Source organism: Heteronotia binoei, chromosome 2 (genome assembly GCF_032191835.1).
Source record: "Heteronotia binoei isolate CCM8104 ecotype False Entrance Well chromosome 2, APGP_CSIRO_Hbin_v1, whole genome shotgun sequence".
Taxonomy (NCBI): domain Eukaryota; kingdom Metazoa; phylum Chordata; class Lepidosauria; order Squamata; family Gekkonidae; genus Heteronotia; species Heteronotia binoei.
In genome coordinates, this window is record NC_083224.1 from 146,357,777 (window position 1) to 146,370,245 (window position 12,469).

The window sequence follows — 12,469 nt, forward strand, 5'->3', positions numbered from 1 at the left end:
GAAATAGTGGGGTATAGTCATAGGGAGGTGTGGGGGGGGGGGAAGTTAAATGGATGCTCCCATGCTGAAGTTAGGGAACTGGTCAGTCACTCAACCATTCTTTTAAAAGTTCAAAGAGGCATGGATTCCCTTTCCTTAAGGTTAGAAGCAGAAGATCATGTGCACATACTATGTATGGTAAAACTCTTCTGGACCCCAGGCAAGGTGATACGGATACAGAAGCTCATCCCAGGGTCAGTTGGTTTTCTGTCTGGGCTCAACAAAGGCGACCAATCCTATCTTTTCTCTAAGAGTTTGAACTTTTCCCATAGGTATCTTGTTCTTCTCCGACTCTCCTTTTGAGTGATAGCAAAGATATCGGGAAAGCATCATTTCAACAGACACAAGCAGCTGCTCTCCAAAACAAAATTGCTTTGGGAACTGCTGAATCAAAACCTGTTAATCAAGACCAAAGTATGTAATCCGGTAATGTAAATGCATCAAGGGCTGGGATAGGTGCTTTATAATGGATTTTTATGACTATGCTATTCCAAATAAAGTGACACACGAGTACTCCTACTTTGCTGATTTATTGCAACACCATTATGTGCAGTCTAGGATGATCAAACTATATTGCTGGAGGTGAGCCTCTGACGAGTTTCATACAATTACTACTTTAAAAGGCGACAATGCAAGTAGGTTTAAATGGAGGGGAGGTTTGCTATTAATTTAGCGGGGTTTGGATTGTGGAAGAAGACCAGTTGCCTGAAAATGTCATAAAAGCAAATGATAGTAGTAAAGACTTAATGCAGAGATTATTAACTTGACTATTTAATTTTACAAACTATCTAGAACATTTTTATAACCTAGATGTAATCAAATTTTACCTGGCCTTTGAGGGTAGCAGTAATGCAATGAAATGCACTGATTCTAAGTAACAGTGGTTCAGCAGAGTGGAAGGGAATTAATAGTAATATGATCTCAGATGTGTTACTCTGAAGTTGTCTATTGCAGTATCCATATCCTGTAATTACTGCTATGTAACTACACAAACCAATTTCCCCTATAATTGAAAATAATGCCCTATAAGGTTGCCAGATCCCTCTTGGCAACTGGCAAAGGATGGAGGGACTTACCAGGAGTGGGAGGGAGCAGCTTGGCAACATCCCTTCTAACATGTTTTGGAAGGGACATCATCACATTGTGACACTGTGCGGGACAAACAATTTGCTCTGGTACTTAAGCAAAAATTCTATGGTAAAAATGGCTTCTACCATACAGTCCTTCCCCAATACTAGAGCATCACTGCAATATTGCCAACATGATGATATCCCTTCTGTTTGGTGCCAGAAGTAATGTTGCCATATCACCAGCAACATAGGCTGGGCCTCCTTCCTGGTACTTGAAAATCCCCTTACCAGCCAGCTGATTAGCAGAGAGGGGCAGAGCCTGGTGGCAGGGGATCCCCTCTTCTGGGGGGAGGGGGCAGCCCTAATACCCCATGATTGAAAATGATGGAATAGGTAACTGGGCCTATCTATCCGGTAATATTAGTTGAAAGAAAACACACAAGCTTTAGAGTGGCTAATTAGAATTCTGCAGAACCCTAATTAGAATCTCTCTGGGTGTTTTCGCACTCACGTTTTACTGGCGCCACGACCTTCCTCACGCCGGCGAATCTGCATGGATTTCGCACCAGAAGCGCCGGCGCACCCAGAAGCGCCGGCTACTTCCGTCGCTAAGCCAGCGCAAACGTTTTCCTGCATCTTTGCGATTTCCGTTTGCGCTGGCTTAGCGACGGAAGTAGCCGGCGCTTCTGGGTGCGCCGGCGCTTCTGGTGCGAAATCCATGCAGATTCGCCGGCGTGAGGAGGGTCGTGGCGCCAGTAAAACGTGAGTGCGAAAACGGCCTCTGAGAAACAGCACTAGTCTTATAAGAGTTTTTGCTTCCCTATAGCTTCCTGTTTTGTTTCTCTTCAGCAACTGTCATAAGAACATCAGACCAGTGGTCCATCTAATCCAGCATGCTGTCTCACTCAGTGGCCAGCCAGCCAGTCCCTTTGAAGATCCAACAAGAGGACAATAGAGACCAAAGTCTTCCCCTGATGCCACCTCCTGGCACTGGCAGGGGTTTCTTTGAGCAGGAACACACATGAATATACTTCCGGCTGGCTTGGGGGTCAGGGTGTGACTAATATGCAAATGAGTTCCTGCTGGGCTTTTTCTACAAAAAGGCCCTGTGCAACGCTATGGTGATGTGGCCTAATATGCAAATGACTTTTTCTGCAAAAAAGCCTTGGGCACTGGTATTCAGGGGTTTATCGTCTCTGAATGTCAAGGTTCCCTTTAGTCACCATGGCTAGTGGGCACTGACAGACCGATCCTCCCTAAATCTATCTAATCCCCTTTTAAAGGTCTATGCCTGTGGCCATCACTAAATCCTCTGGTAGTGAATTCCCCATTTTTAATCTCTTAGAGTTCTTTGAGGGAGTGAACAAACTTTTGGAGAAGGGTGACCCAATTGATGTTGTTTACCATGACTTCCAGAAAGTTTTTGAGAAAGTTCCTTATCAAAGGGTCCTAAGTAAATAAAGCGGTCATGGGATAAGAGGACAAGTCCTTTTGTGGATTAAAAACTGGTTAATTAAGAGGAAACAGAGTGAGTATAAACGGGCAGTTTTCACAGTGGGAAGTGATAAGCAGTGGGGTACTGCAGGGCTCAGTTCTAGGTCTGGTGCTTTTTAACTTGTTCATTTCTGATTTAGAGCTGGGAGTAAGCAGTGAAGTGGCTAAGTTTGCAGATGACATTAAGTTGTCAGGGCAGTGAGAACCAGAGGGGACTGTAAGGTGCTCCAGAGGGATCTGTCGAGGTGGGTCAGTGGGTGTTGTTATGACAAATGAGGTTCAGTGTGGGCAAGTGCTAAGTAATGCACATTGATGCAAAAAATCCTAACTATAAAGATACATTGATGGGGCCGAAACTGGTAGTATCTGACCAGGAGAGAGATCCTGGGGTCATAGTAGATAACTCCCTGAAAATGTTGACTCACTGTGTGACTGCACTTAAAAAAAAGCAAATGCTATGCTGAGGATTATTAGAAAGGGGACTGAAAAATCAGCCAGTATCGTAACACCCCTATATAAATCTATGGTATGGGCTTATTTGGAATGTTGTGTACAGTTCCAGTCACTGTACCTCAAAAAGATATTAGAGCCCTAGAAAAGTGCAGAAAAGGGAAGCTCAAATGATTAAGGGGATGATAGAGCATCCTCCCTATGCATAAAGGTGGAAGAAACTAGGGCTCTTTAGCTTGGAGAAACAACGATTGAGGGGTAACATGATAGGGTTTTACAAAATTTTCATGGGATGGAGAAGGTGGACTTATAACAACCCCATGAGGTTTTCAAGGCAAGAGACATTCAAAGGTGGTTTGCTATTGCCTGCTTCTGTGTAGTGACACTGGACTTCCTTGGTGGTCTCCCATCCAAATCCTAGCCAGTGCCAACCCTGCTTAGCTTCAAAAATCTGACAAGATCGGGCTACTCAAGGTGATCCAGGTCAGGGTGTAGATTCAGTTACTGAAAGGCAGAGTTAGATAGTGGTTGAAACGAACAAGGAGGTTTAATAGGCACCACCATATGCCACATTCAGGAACAATCATTGTCAGTGGAGTAGGGAATGTTACATACAGTACTTGGAATGTAATATTTTATGGGTAATGCTTATTGGCAAACACTGCCAGTATTTCACTTCTTAAATCACACTATTAAGGCAAAGAGTTTATAAAATGAGTTATAACAGGCAGTTATCTCGAAGCTTCCAATTAACCTAAATATCTGTGTGAAATTATGAAGTTTATGCCCTAAAGACTGCTCTCTGTAAAAGACTGTGTTCCTGGGTGTTCCTTAAAACCAATATTATTAAAATCTGTTTATGTGAGTACTTTGTAGATTTTAAATGAAACCTTGATTCCTTGCTTAGTTGTTGTTTGTTTTAAATCTTCTTTCCAGTTTTATTACCTGGTCAGCTTGCAGCTGTACCCATTTATTGAATAAATAGATGAACGTTAATCCTTTACTCTGATCCTCTATCTCAGGGGTGTCAACATGCGGCCTGGGGGCCTGAGCAACTGGCTGTCATCTGCTTCCTTCTCCCTCTCTCTTGCTTCCTTCTGCATAACAGCTTGCTTTGCAAGGCTTGCTGAATCGCACAGCAGCTACAGAACAAAACGTCTATTTTCTCTGTTAGCTGAGGCTCCTCCCTTGGGGAGAAGGGATAGCTTGCTTTGCCAGGCGCTCTCAATCACACAGCAGAGCTACTGAGGCAAGCCTCTTTTCTTTCTTTTGGCTGAGGCTCCTCCCCCTCCTCATCCCCTGAGGAAGGAAGGAAAAAGCCAGACCTTCCTTTGCCCAGTTTCCTGGATCCCATGTGGGAAATACAAAAAAGTGCATTTAAGACCAATGAGTGCTAATGTTTTAAGCATATTTTAAGGTTGTTGTTTGTTTGTTCCTCTTTGTCCTTTATAAAGTTTGTATCTCTGCTACCTAATCATAAATAGGTATACAAATGGCCTGGCCTGCCATGGCCTGGCCTGGCCCAACATGGCCCAGCCCAAAAAGGTCTCATATATGTCAGATTTGGCCCTCATAACAAATGAGTTCAACACCCATACTTTGTAGACTTTTTTGAGGGAGTGAACTCTGACTTTTGAAGCTAAATACTGTGTTGGAATTCAGGAGAAATTATGGTACATGTCCATGAAGGGCATGGGGTTGTCAGGATACTGATTTAGCATGGTGACACTTACAATGGGGGAGACATGTCATGATTCCTGGTATTCAGGGCTGTTTTTGAGCAGGAAGACACAGGAATGCAGTTCCGGCTGGCTTACCATCAGAGGGTGTGGCCTAAAATGCTGATGAGTTCTTGCGGAGCTTTTTCTACAAAGAAAGCCCTGCTGGTCTTCATCACTCTTGTTGTAACTAAATTAACAGGATGAACAATCTGAATGATTGAGAATGCTGCAGCAATCCACTGCCTTTAAAAAAAGGATATTTCTTTCTCCTCCTGATTTAGTGCTACAGCCTTAAAGTGGGGTGGGAAGAGGCAGGGGAAACCACTGTCTGGAAACATGATAATGCCTTCTGACTATTTGCAATGGCTGACAACCTTGAGATATAAAAACTGCAAATTTTCATACATTGGGGAAGGATGTCTAAAAGCCAGATATCTTTTTATGAATAAGATCCCTACCATGTATCTCCTCCTCCCCCCCGTTTTGAGCACACTGAGATGAGATTATGTAGGTTAACTTTGTGGCATGATCTGGATGTGACTTGCTGATGTCTTCTACTCTATTGTTCCAAAGTGCTTGGGCTGCAGACCTTAGAATGCCTCCAGCATCTAAGCTTCTCATTCTCCCTGTTTGTGCTTCAGTGTGCATTGAAGAATGATATGGTAGGGGAAACTGTGGTTCGGGATTTTCTATAACTGGATTTTCACTTTCATTGTGTAGCCTTTCCAACTTGTTGAAGGTTCACAGACCCCACACTTGCCATGTGGTTGGATGAGGAGTTGTGGGCTATGCTTTTTCAATCACACTGCATATGCGTGCCAGAGAATCAGAGATGTCTTTTGTGGAATCAACCCAAACCTGCCAACACGTTCACAATCTTCCCTGATGTTCACTCTTGATAGCAAATGCTGCCTAAAATAGGAATTTTATTGGAAAGCTTATCGCTATGCTGTAGGAGTAGATAAACAACTCTTGGGCAATCTTAGGAATTATTTCTGTTCCATAGCCAAATGTTCAGATCTCTGCCAGGGCTGCATATGCTGTTTGTTTTATTTTATTTTATTTTATTTGCACTGAAGATCAGGGCTATAGTAATTACAGGTCCCTTGCACTCAGTAGTCATTCTGATAATTTGTAGAAGACAAAGGGTATAAGGGCTACCCTTGGAATGTGAGGCTTTGAAGTAGAGAGTGGGAATGATAAAATCATGAGTTGGTTATGCTGCATTTTGCATGTGTAAATACAATCTAAAACAACTCCACAATGCATGCCTTTAGTAAAATTCCATAAACCAGGGGTCCTCGATGAGGTGTGTGTGGGTTCTATGCTACCCCCTGACATCTTTCCTGGTGCCCCGTCAAGTGCTTTTAGAAAGTAGGCAGGATCGGGTGGGGCTTTTCCTAGCAAGGCCGCTGGAGTTTTGATTAGCCCCTGGAGATTTGATTGAATTTTAAAAATGTTGCTGTGGCAGCAGTTGCCAGCGTAGCACAAGGATCTTCATTGTGTGACTGGGTAAGTTGCCTCCTGCAGCAATCATTTTGTGGCAGTCATTTTGTGGCTGGCTGTGCTCACCATGGTAGCCAGAATTCCAGTGGTGCTTGTGGGTTCAAAAAGGTTAGGGACCTCTACGCTAAACTGTGTGGGGAGCTGCTTCATATACTTGGTTTCCCACATAAAGAAGCCTTTACAAATCTTTCTTCCTTGTGCATTCTGCACTGGCTGTGAATTACTGCTTATCCATTAGCAATCACTTCTGTTCCTTTCCACTTGGCTTCTTTGTGTGGCTCTTTGTTTGGCTGTGGCTTGGGAGCCACATGTGGCTCTTTCACGCATATTGTGTGGCTCTTGAAGCTCCCCCCACCCAATCAGCCAGCTTGATAAAGGCATTTCTCTCCTTAAATGACTTCTCCAAGCCAACTGAAGAATGCATTTAAGTTAAAGTTGCTTTCTTTCCACTTCTCTCTCCCTCCTCCATCTGTTTGCCTACTGGCCTTCTTTCCTTCCCTGCAGCTCTCAGAACATCTGACGTTCATGTTTTGCAGCTTTCAAACATCTCACATTTATTCAATATTAAACAAGTTTGGCCCCTCCTGGTATATGGTATTGTGTATGGCTTGCTTTCATTTGTGGTTTGGCACTCCCACCTTGTACCAAGACAGCATGCTATGTGTGATCCTCTAGATATACATGATCATCATGTTGTGGGATTGGAGCAACATGCATATTTTTGAGCTTTGAAATGTGGGAGCACATACCTTAAAAATCTGAATATCCAATCATGTGTACATACATGGCCTCATTCACACAGAATGGCTACCACACACATCAAAAGGATTACTCACAGTTCATTCTCTCAGCGTGGATAGGAGTGACAGAATTGTAATGACTAAAAAGGATTAATAGCACCTTTTGCTTCTTGAGAATTGGTATGGAAAAAGAAATTTACCTTGGATTAAAATTCTTCCGCTGAAAGTTAATGCTTCATTGGATATATAGCATCCCATCCCAAGGGATTTTTGTATTAACCCTTCCACAACAGCAAACAGATATATTAACTATTTTAGTACTACATATTTTTTTTCTGTTTATTCCTGAAGTTATTACAAAGACCTCAGAAATAATGTTGCTTAGCTAATATATATTATGAAGAGTAGGGTGGGGTGAAATGCAATCCAGCATTTCTCCTGTTTTTATGTCCTTATTAAATAAGTATCTAAAAAGGTGTTACAAAGACTTGCCTCTCTATTTCCTCCTACTTGGCAATTTAAGTTACTGTTAAATGTTATTGCTTTACTTCTCAGTACAATTATTGCAATGTTATTCCATAATATCAGCAACATTTCAAGCAGATGGTGACAGAAGTATGGCAGGTGAGTGGCAGAGTATTCTGCCATCCCTGGTCCATCAGTAATCAGATTAATTTTTTATTAGCATATTTCATCCATGGTCTCCTCATAAGCTAGTCAACACTTGGCCAGTCTCAAACTCATGCATAGCTGGTCCTGGCAGCCATTAACGTACGCCTGCTGCAATGTAGAATTTGGCTCTCAGCAGGCTTTGAGAAGTGGTGTTGTTGTTTACTAGTGTGTGCCAAAGCTGAAAAGTTCACGTGGCTACAGACACAATCAAATGACTCTCCATAATGTAGGGCCACCATGTGCAAGCTTTTCAATCAACTGTGAGACATGAAGTTGTTGCCAGAAAAATGGGCACATTCCAAGTTTTGCTTTCTACCAAATAGTGGGCAGTATACTACAGCAAATCTGGAAACTGGTGATCCATTTTGAATTACGACAGATTGTCACATGTATGCCAAGAAATATCCCTCCTGAAGCATGTGTGTTTCAAAGCAGCAAAGAACACAGCTCTTTTTTTCCCCTTGAGGACCAGCCTGGGAGACTTGGATAAACGCTTGATCATCCAGGGGGTCCGTAGAGCTAGGCAAGTCATATGACTTGTTTTCAATTTTTAGCCCTGTTTATAGTGAACTTGCATATAATCCATGTATAATATATACTTTTTTCTTCTATACGTGTGTTGAATAATCTCATGTACAGCTGAACATGTGACCTTATATATACACCTTATATTTATCTAGGTACTGGTCCCCAGTTTCATTTGTAAAATGAATGTGCATTGGCTCTTTTCTCCCACACAGATGTGTGCACACACATGCAAGACGTACATGCATTCACCATAACTTGATGTTCAGGTGGTGTATGGGAGGCAGTTGGAATCTTTATCCAGGGTTCTGTGATGGCTCTTGGTATTCCTAAAGATTCTCCAATCATACACAGAGAACCAGTTTGGTGTAGTAGTTAAGTGCATGGACTCTTATCTGGGAGAACTGGGTTTGATTCCCCACTCCTCCACTTGCAGCTGCTGGAATGGCCTTGGGTCAGCCATGGCTCTCACAGAGGTTGTCCTCGAAAGGGCAGCTTCTGGGAGAGTTCTCTCAGCCCCATCTACCTCACAGGGAGTCTGTTGTGGGGGAAGAAGATAAAGGAGATTGTAAGTTGCTCTGAGACTGGTTCAGAAAGAAGGGCGGGGTATAAATCTATGGTCTTCTTCTATGTATGGGAAGCAAATAATGAGCTGATTTATAGCTTGTTCTGAAAAGTCAGCATAGCAGGTTTCTCCTTTTTTTAAAAAACCACTTGCTGTGCACAGCCTTTAACACTCTGGCACCTGTAACCTAGTGAGAGCGAGCTGTGAATTTTTCTTCATTGGTAAATTGGGGAGCCGACCTACTTGTCTGAAGAAGGTAGAAAGAGGCAGTGTAGAGAATTTTATTGTGAATGCAACAAGCTCCCTTAGTAACAAGCTTTTCTCTCTGGGGAGCCTGGGAAAGAGCATCACACCGGGGAAAATGGTCCCTATTAACGGGTGGGGGGGGGGAGAGGAAATGAGTAACAGAAAATGTTCATCTCCTACACTCAGGCAGGCATCTGAAAATAGAAAGCTACAGCCACAGCGGGAGGCCTTGCCCTTCTGCTTGCCTGAAAATTGCGTGTAGTAAACAAGGGACAAATAAAACCTTCTTATGATTCAAAGTGCAGAAAATGTACTCTGAGTGCCATTCAAATGGATAGTATTTATTTTTGGTATGCTTCTCGTCTAACACAAGAGAGCTTAAACGGAGGTGTTCTCCACCTCCTAGAAATTCACAACTTTGTCACTCATTGTTCTGTTTATATTCCAGAACTAAAGACTAGCTCACCAGATGATCCGTGTGGGCAACATATGATTGATTCTACACATTCCACTGTTCCAGCAAGCTGCTCTGATAACTGTGAGGGTAAAGCAAAGCAAGTTGCTAAGCCTTCATTATCTCTTACAAAGGTAATATCATGTCTTTGGATGTTGTTTTCTATAACATGCCAGTGTGTGCAATCATATAAAACATTTAAAAACTGGCTACTTGTGGGGGAGGGGGTGATTTGCATGCCACCAATGATGGTTTACTTTAAGTCAGGTTAATATGGCACAAAATGCAAAGTGAATGCCCAACAAGAATCCATTGGTGGGCACACTAGCAATCTGAGCGCGTGACTAAACTAGGCACATGAATTGTTGTCAGTTTTAGTCGTGCACTCTTAATAAAGCTTTATATCCAAAGGAAGTCCAATAAATTTATCTCTTGGAGAGGAATTGTACAAAACAGATTCTTCCCAGTAGTCATCAGTTCTCTGTAATTATCAAAAGATGGGAGTTTAATAGGACTGCATAATATTAAGGAATCTTAGGAATGGTAGGTACCTTAGCTCTCACCTATCAGACAGCTGTGAAGTCTAACTTGTTCAGGTGTACATAATTTTCAGTGGTGATATTCTGCCCTTCAAACACAGCTGCAGCATGAAACTAAAATGAAAGGATAGAGTTACTCTAGGAAGTGGGGGAGGGTGTTCTCCTGTCTGAAAGGCAAATAGTAGTGGACAGTGTTAAATTAAGATTTATCCTAAATTACAGACTTTCCATATACCAAAAAAGGTTTATTGCCATGTGCGCTGATCATGGTTCTTGTAAACTTGCAGGACTAATGGGGTTTTTCCTTTGTACATAAATATAAAACTTTTCCAATGAAATAGTTACATAAGCCTTTCTCAACACAGCAAATATCTTGACACTGAGGTGCTGAGCATGCTGATGATGGGAGAGGCAAATTTATATTTTAAAATTTATTTTTATTTTAAAGGTTATTTTGACACAACTTAGGGTCTCTGAGACATCAAACAAAATATTAGAAGATTAAAAATACATATGTTTTGCTTTTTAGTTTTTTTCTACATTTAAAACAAAACACATAGACATATGAAAGAAAAGGAGGATCAGTAGAAGAACAAGAAATAAAATAGATAAATCTTTACCAGCTTGTGGAAGACTGTAATAAAAAGCAGCAAACCAATGTCCCTGGGGAGATAATTCATAGTTTTGGTGCCACAACCAATAAGGCCCCTCCTCAAATTGCTACCCATTGAGCCTCAGATGGCCTCCAAAGAGTGGCCAGATTGGAGATGGACCTTTCTGATATGTTGACCTAGGGTTGCCAATCCTCCATTGGGGGCTGGGAATCCCCTGGTTTGGAGGCCCTCCCTCTCTTCAGGGTTATCAGACAGTGGGGGAGGGGGTTGAATGTCCATTGAGGACTTCATTATACCCTTGGGAGACTGGTTCCTGTTGGGGTTTAGATATACGATTAGCAGAGTAACGTGGAGAGAACCACGAATAACAGCCAGGCACACGGTTTAGCTTAAGAATAAAAGTAGTTTACTTTACTAATGAGGAAAAGGTATGACTGGGATTTCTAGAAAATAAAGAAGGATTCATTATGCTATCTAGCTTCTAGTCTACATGTTGACTCTCTCGAGTCCTAACTTCAACTGCATGGAGGATCTAAGGGCTTAACACAAAGGGCAATAAAACTGACCAAATGGTTTCCCTCAGACCACCACCCAAATGTATGGATTAGCCTATTAGGGCTCTCCCTCAATGGTCACTATGCATATTGACACCTAGCCTTGGCGGGAAGTACGTGCACACATTCTCATTGGCTCTACCTACTCACTGGCTAAACACCAGCATGCATATACAAACACTTAATTAACTCATGACAACAGGAAGTGAAATTGCATCAGAAACCCAACAGTTCCCTACAGGGTATAATGGAGAATTGATTTGTGGGTATCTTGAGCTCAGGGAAAGGAACTGTTTATTTTTAAGTTCAGGTACCAAATCTTCAGCATAGCATCTGGTGCCTCTCCTCAAAAAATCCCCCAGATTTCAAAAAGATTGGACCAAGGGGTCCAGTTCTGTGAGCCCCAAAAGGAGGTTCCCATCTTCCATTATTTCCAATGAAGGGAAGGCATTTAAAAGGAGCTCAGCCCCTTTAAATGTGATTGCCAGAACTCTCTTTGGAGTTCAGTTGTGCTTGTCACAACCTTACTCCTGGCTCCACCCCCAAAGTCCCCAGATACTTCCTGAGTTGGACCTGATAACCCTGTGTTGACCTCAAACTGTATAGAGCTTTTTAAAGGTCAATAGCAGCACCTTGATTTGAGCCTAGAAGCAGTTTAGGAGCTAATGTTATAGTTTAGGAAGAAATGTTTTAGTCTTAATTATTGACTTAATTCCAGTCAAAATTCTGGCTGCAGCATTCTTTGCCAATAGAAGCTTCGTGAAGGGCAATTCCAAATAAAGCACATTTTAGTAGTCTAATCTAGGTAGTTCCACCAGTGCAACTAAAGCAGTCTTGTATTCAAACCCAGGCTTGAAACTAGATTGAAAATGGGGCAAGGACAGATGTTTTATCCAAGAACCCCTGGAGCTGCTCTGCCCATTATACACTATATTACCTTCCTCAGAAAAGGTAAATTGGAGACTGGCCTATATCTGACCAACTCATCCATAGCCAATGAAGATTTTTAAAAATAAAGGTCTAATAACTGCAAAGGTCTAGGGAGAAGGTGTGAATGCATGTCTGTAATGCTGCCATGGAGCAAGTGATATGTAGGAGGAAGTTGCAGGATAAATGTGGATATGGCAAAGGTTAGCTTACCCATCTTTCCCCTTTTGCTGCTGTTTCTCCACTGCAGGTTACCCCTTCCCCAGCTGCTTTTCCTAAAAGTAGTGAATTTAAATGCACACATTTACATGTAGTAAAGATAGACCCAAAACAAAAGCCACCTCTGGTGTCTG

At 42.2% G+C, this 12,469-nt stretch overlaps 1 protein-coding gene across 1 annotated transcript in view; it reads left to right on the top strand.

The window, feature by feature from the left end:
• The window catches only part of BRDT (bromodomain testis associated), a 54,526-nt gene that overhangs the window by 34,787 nt on the left and 7,270 nt on the right, over positions 1-12,469 (top strand). Inside the window, 2 exon segments of the mRNA XM_060232182.1 lie at positions 312-453; positions 9,477-9,616. Coding sequence (XP_060088165.1) covers positions 312-453; positions 9,477-9,616 — 282 coding nt within the window.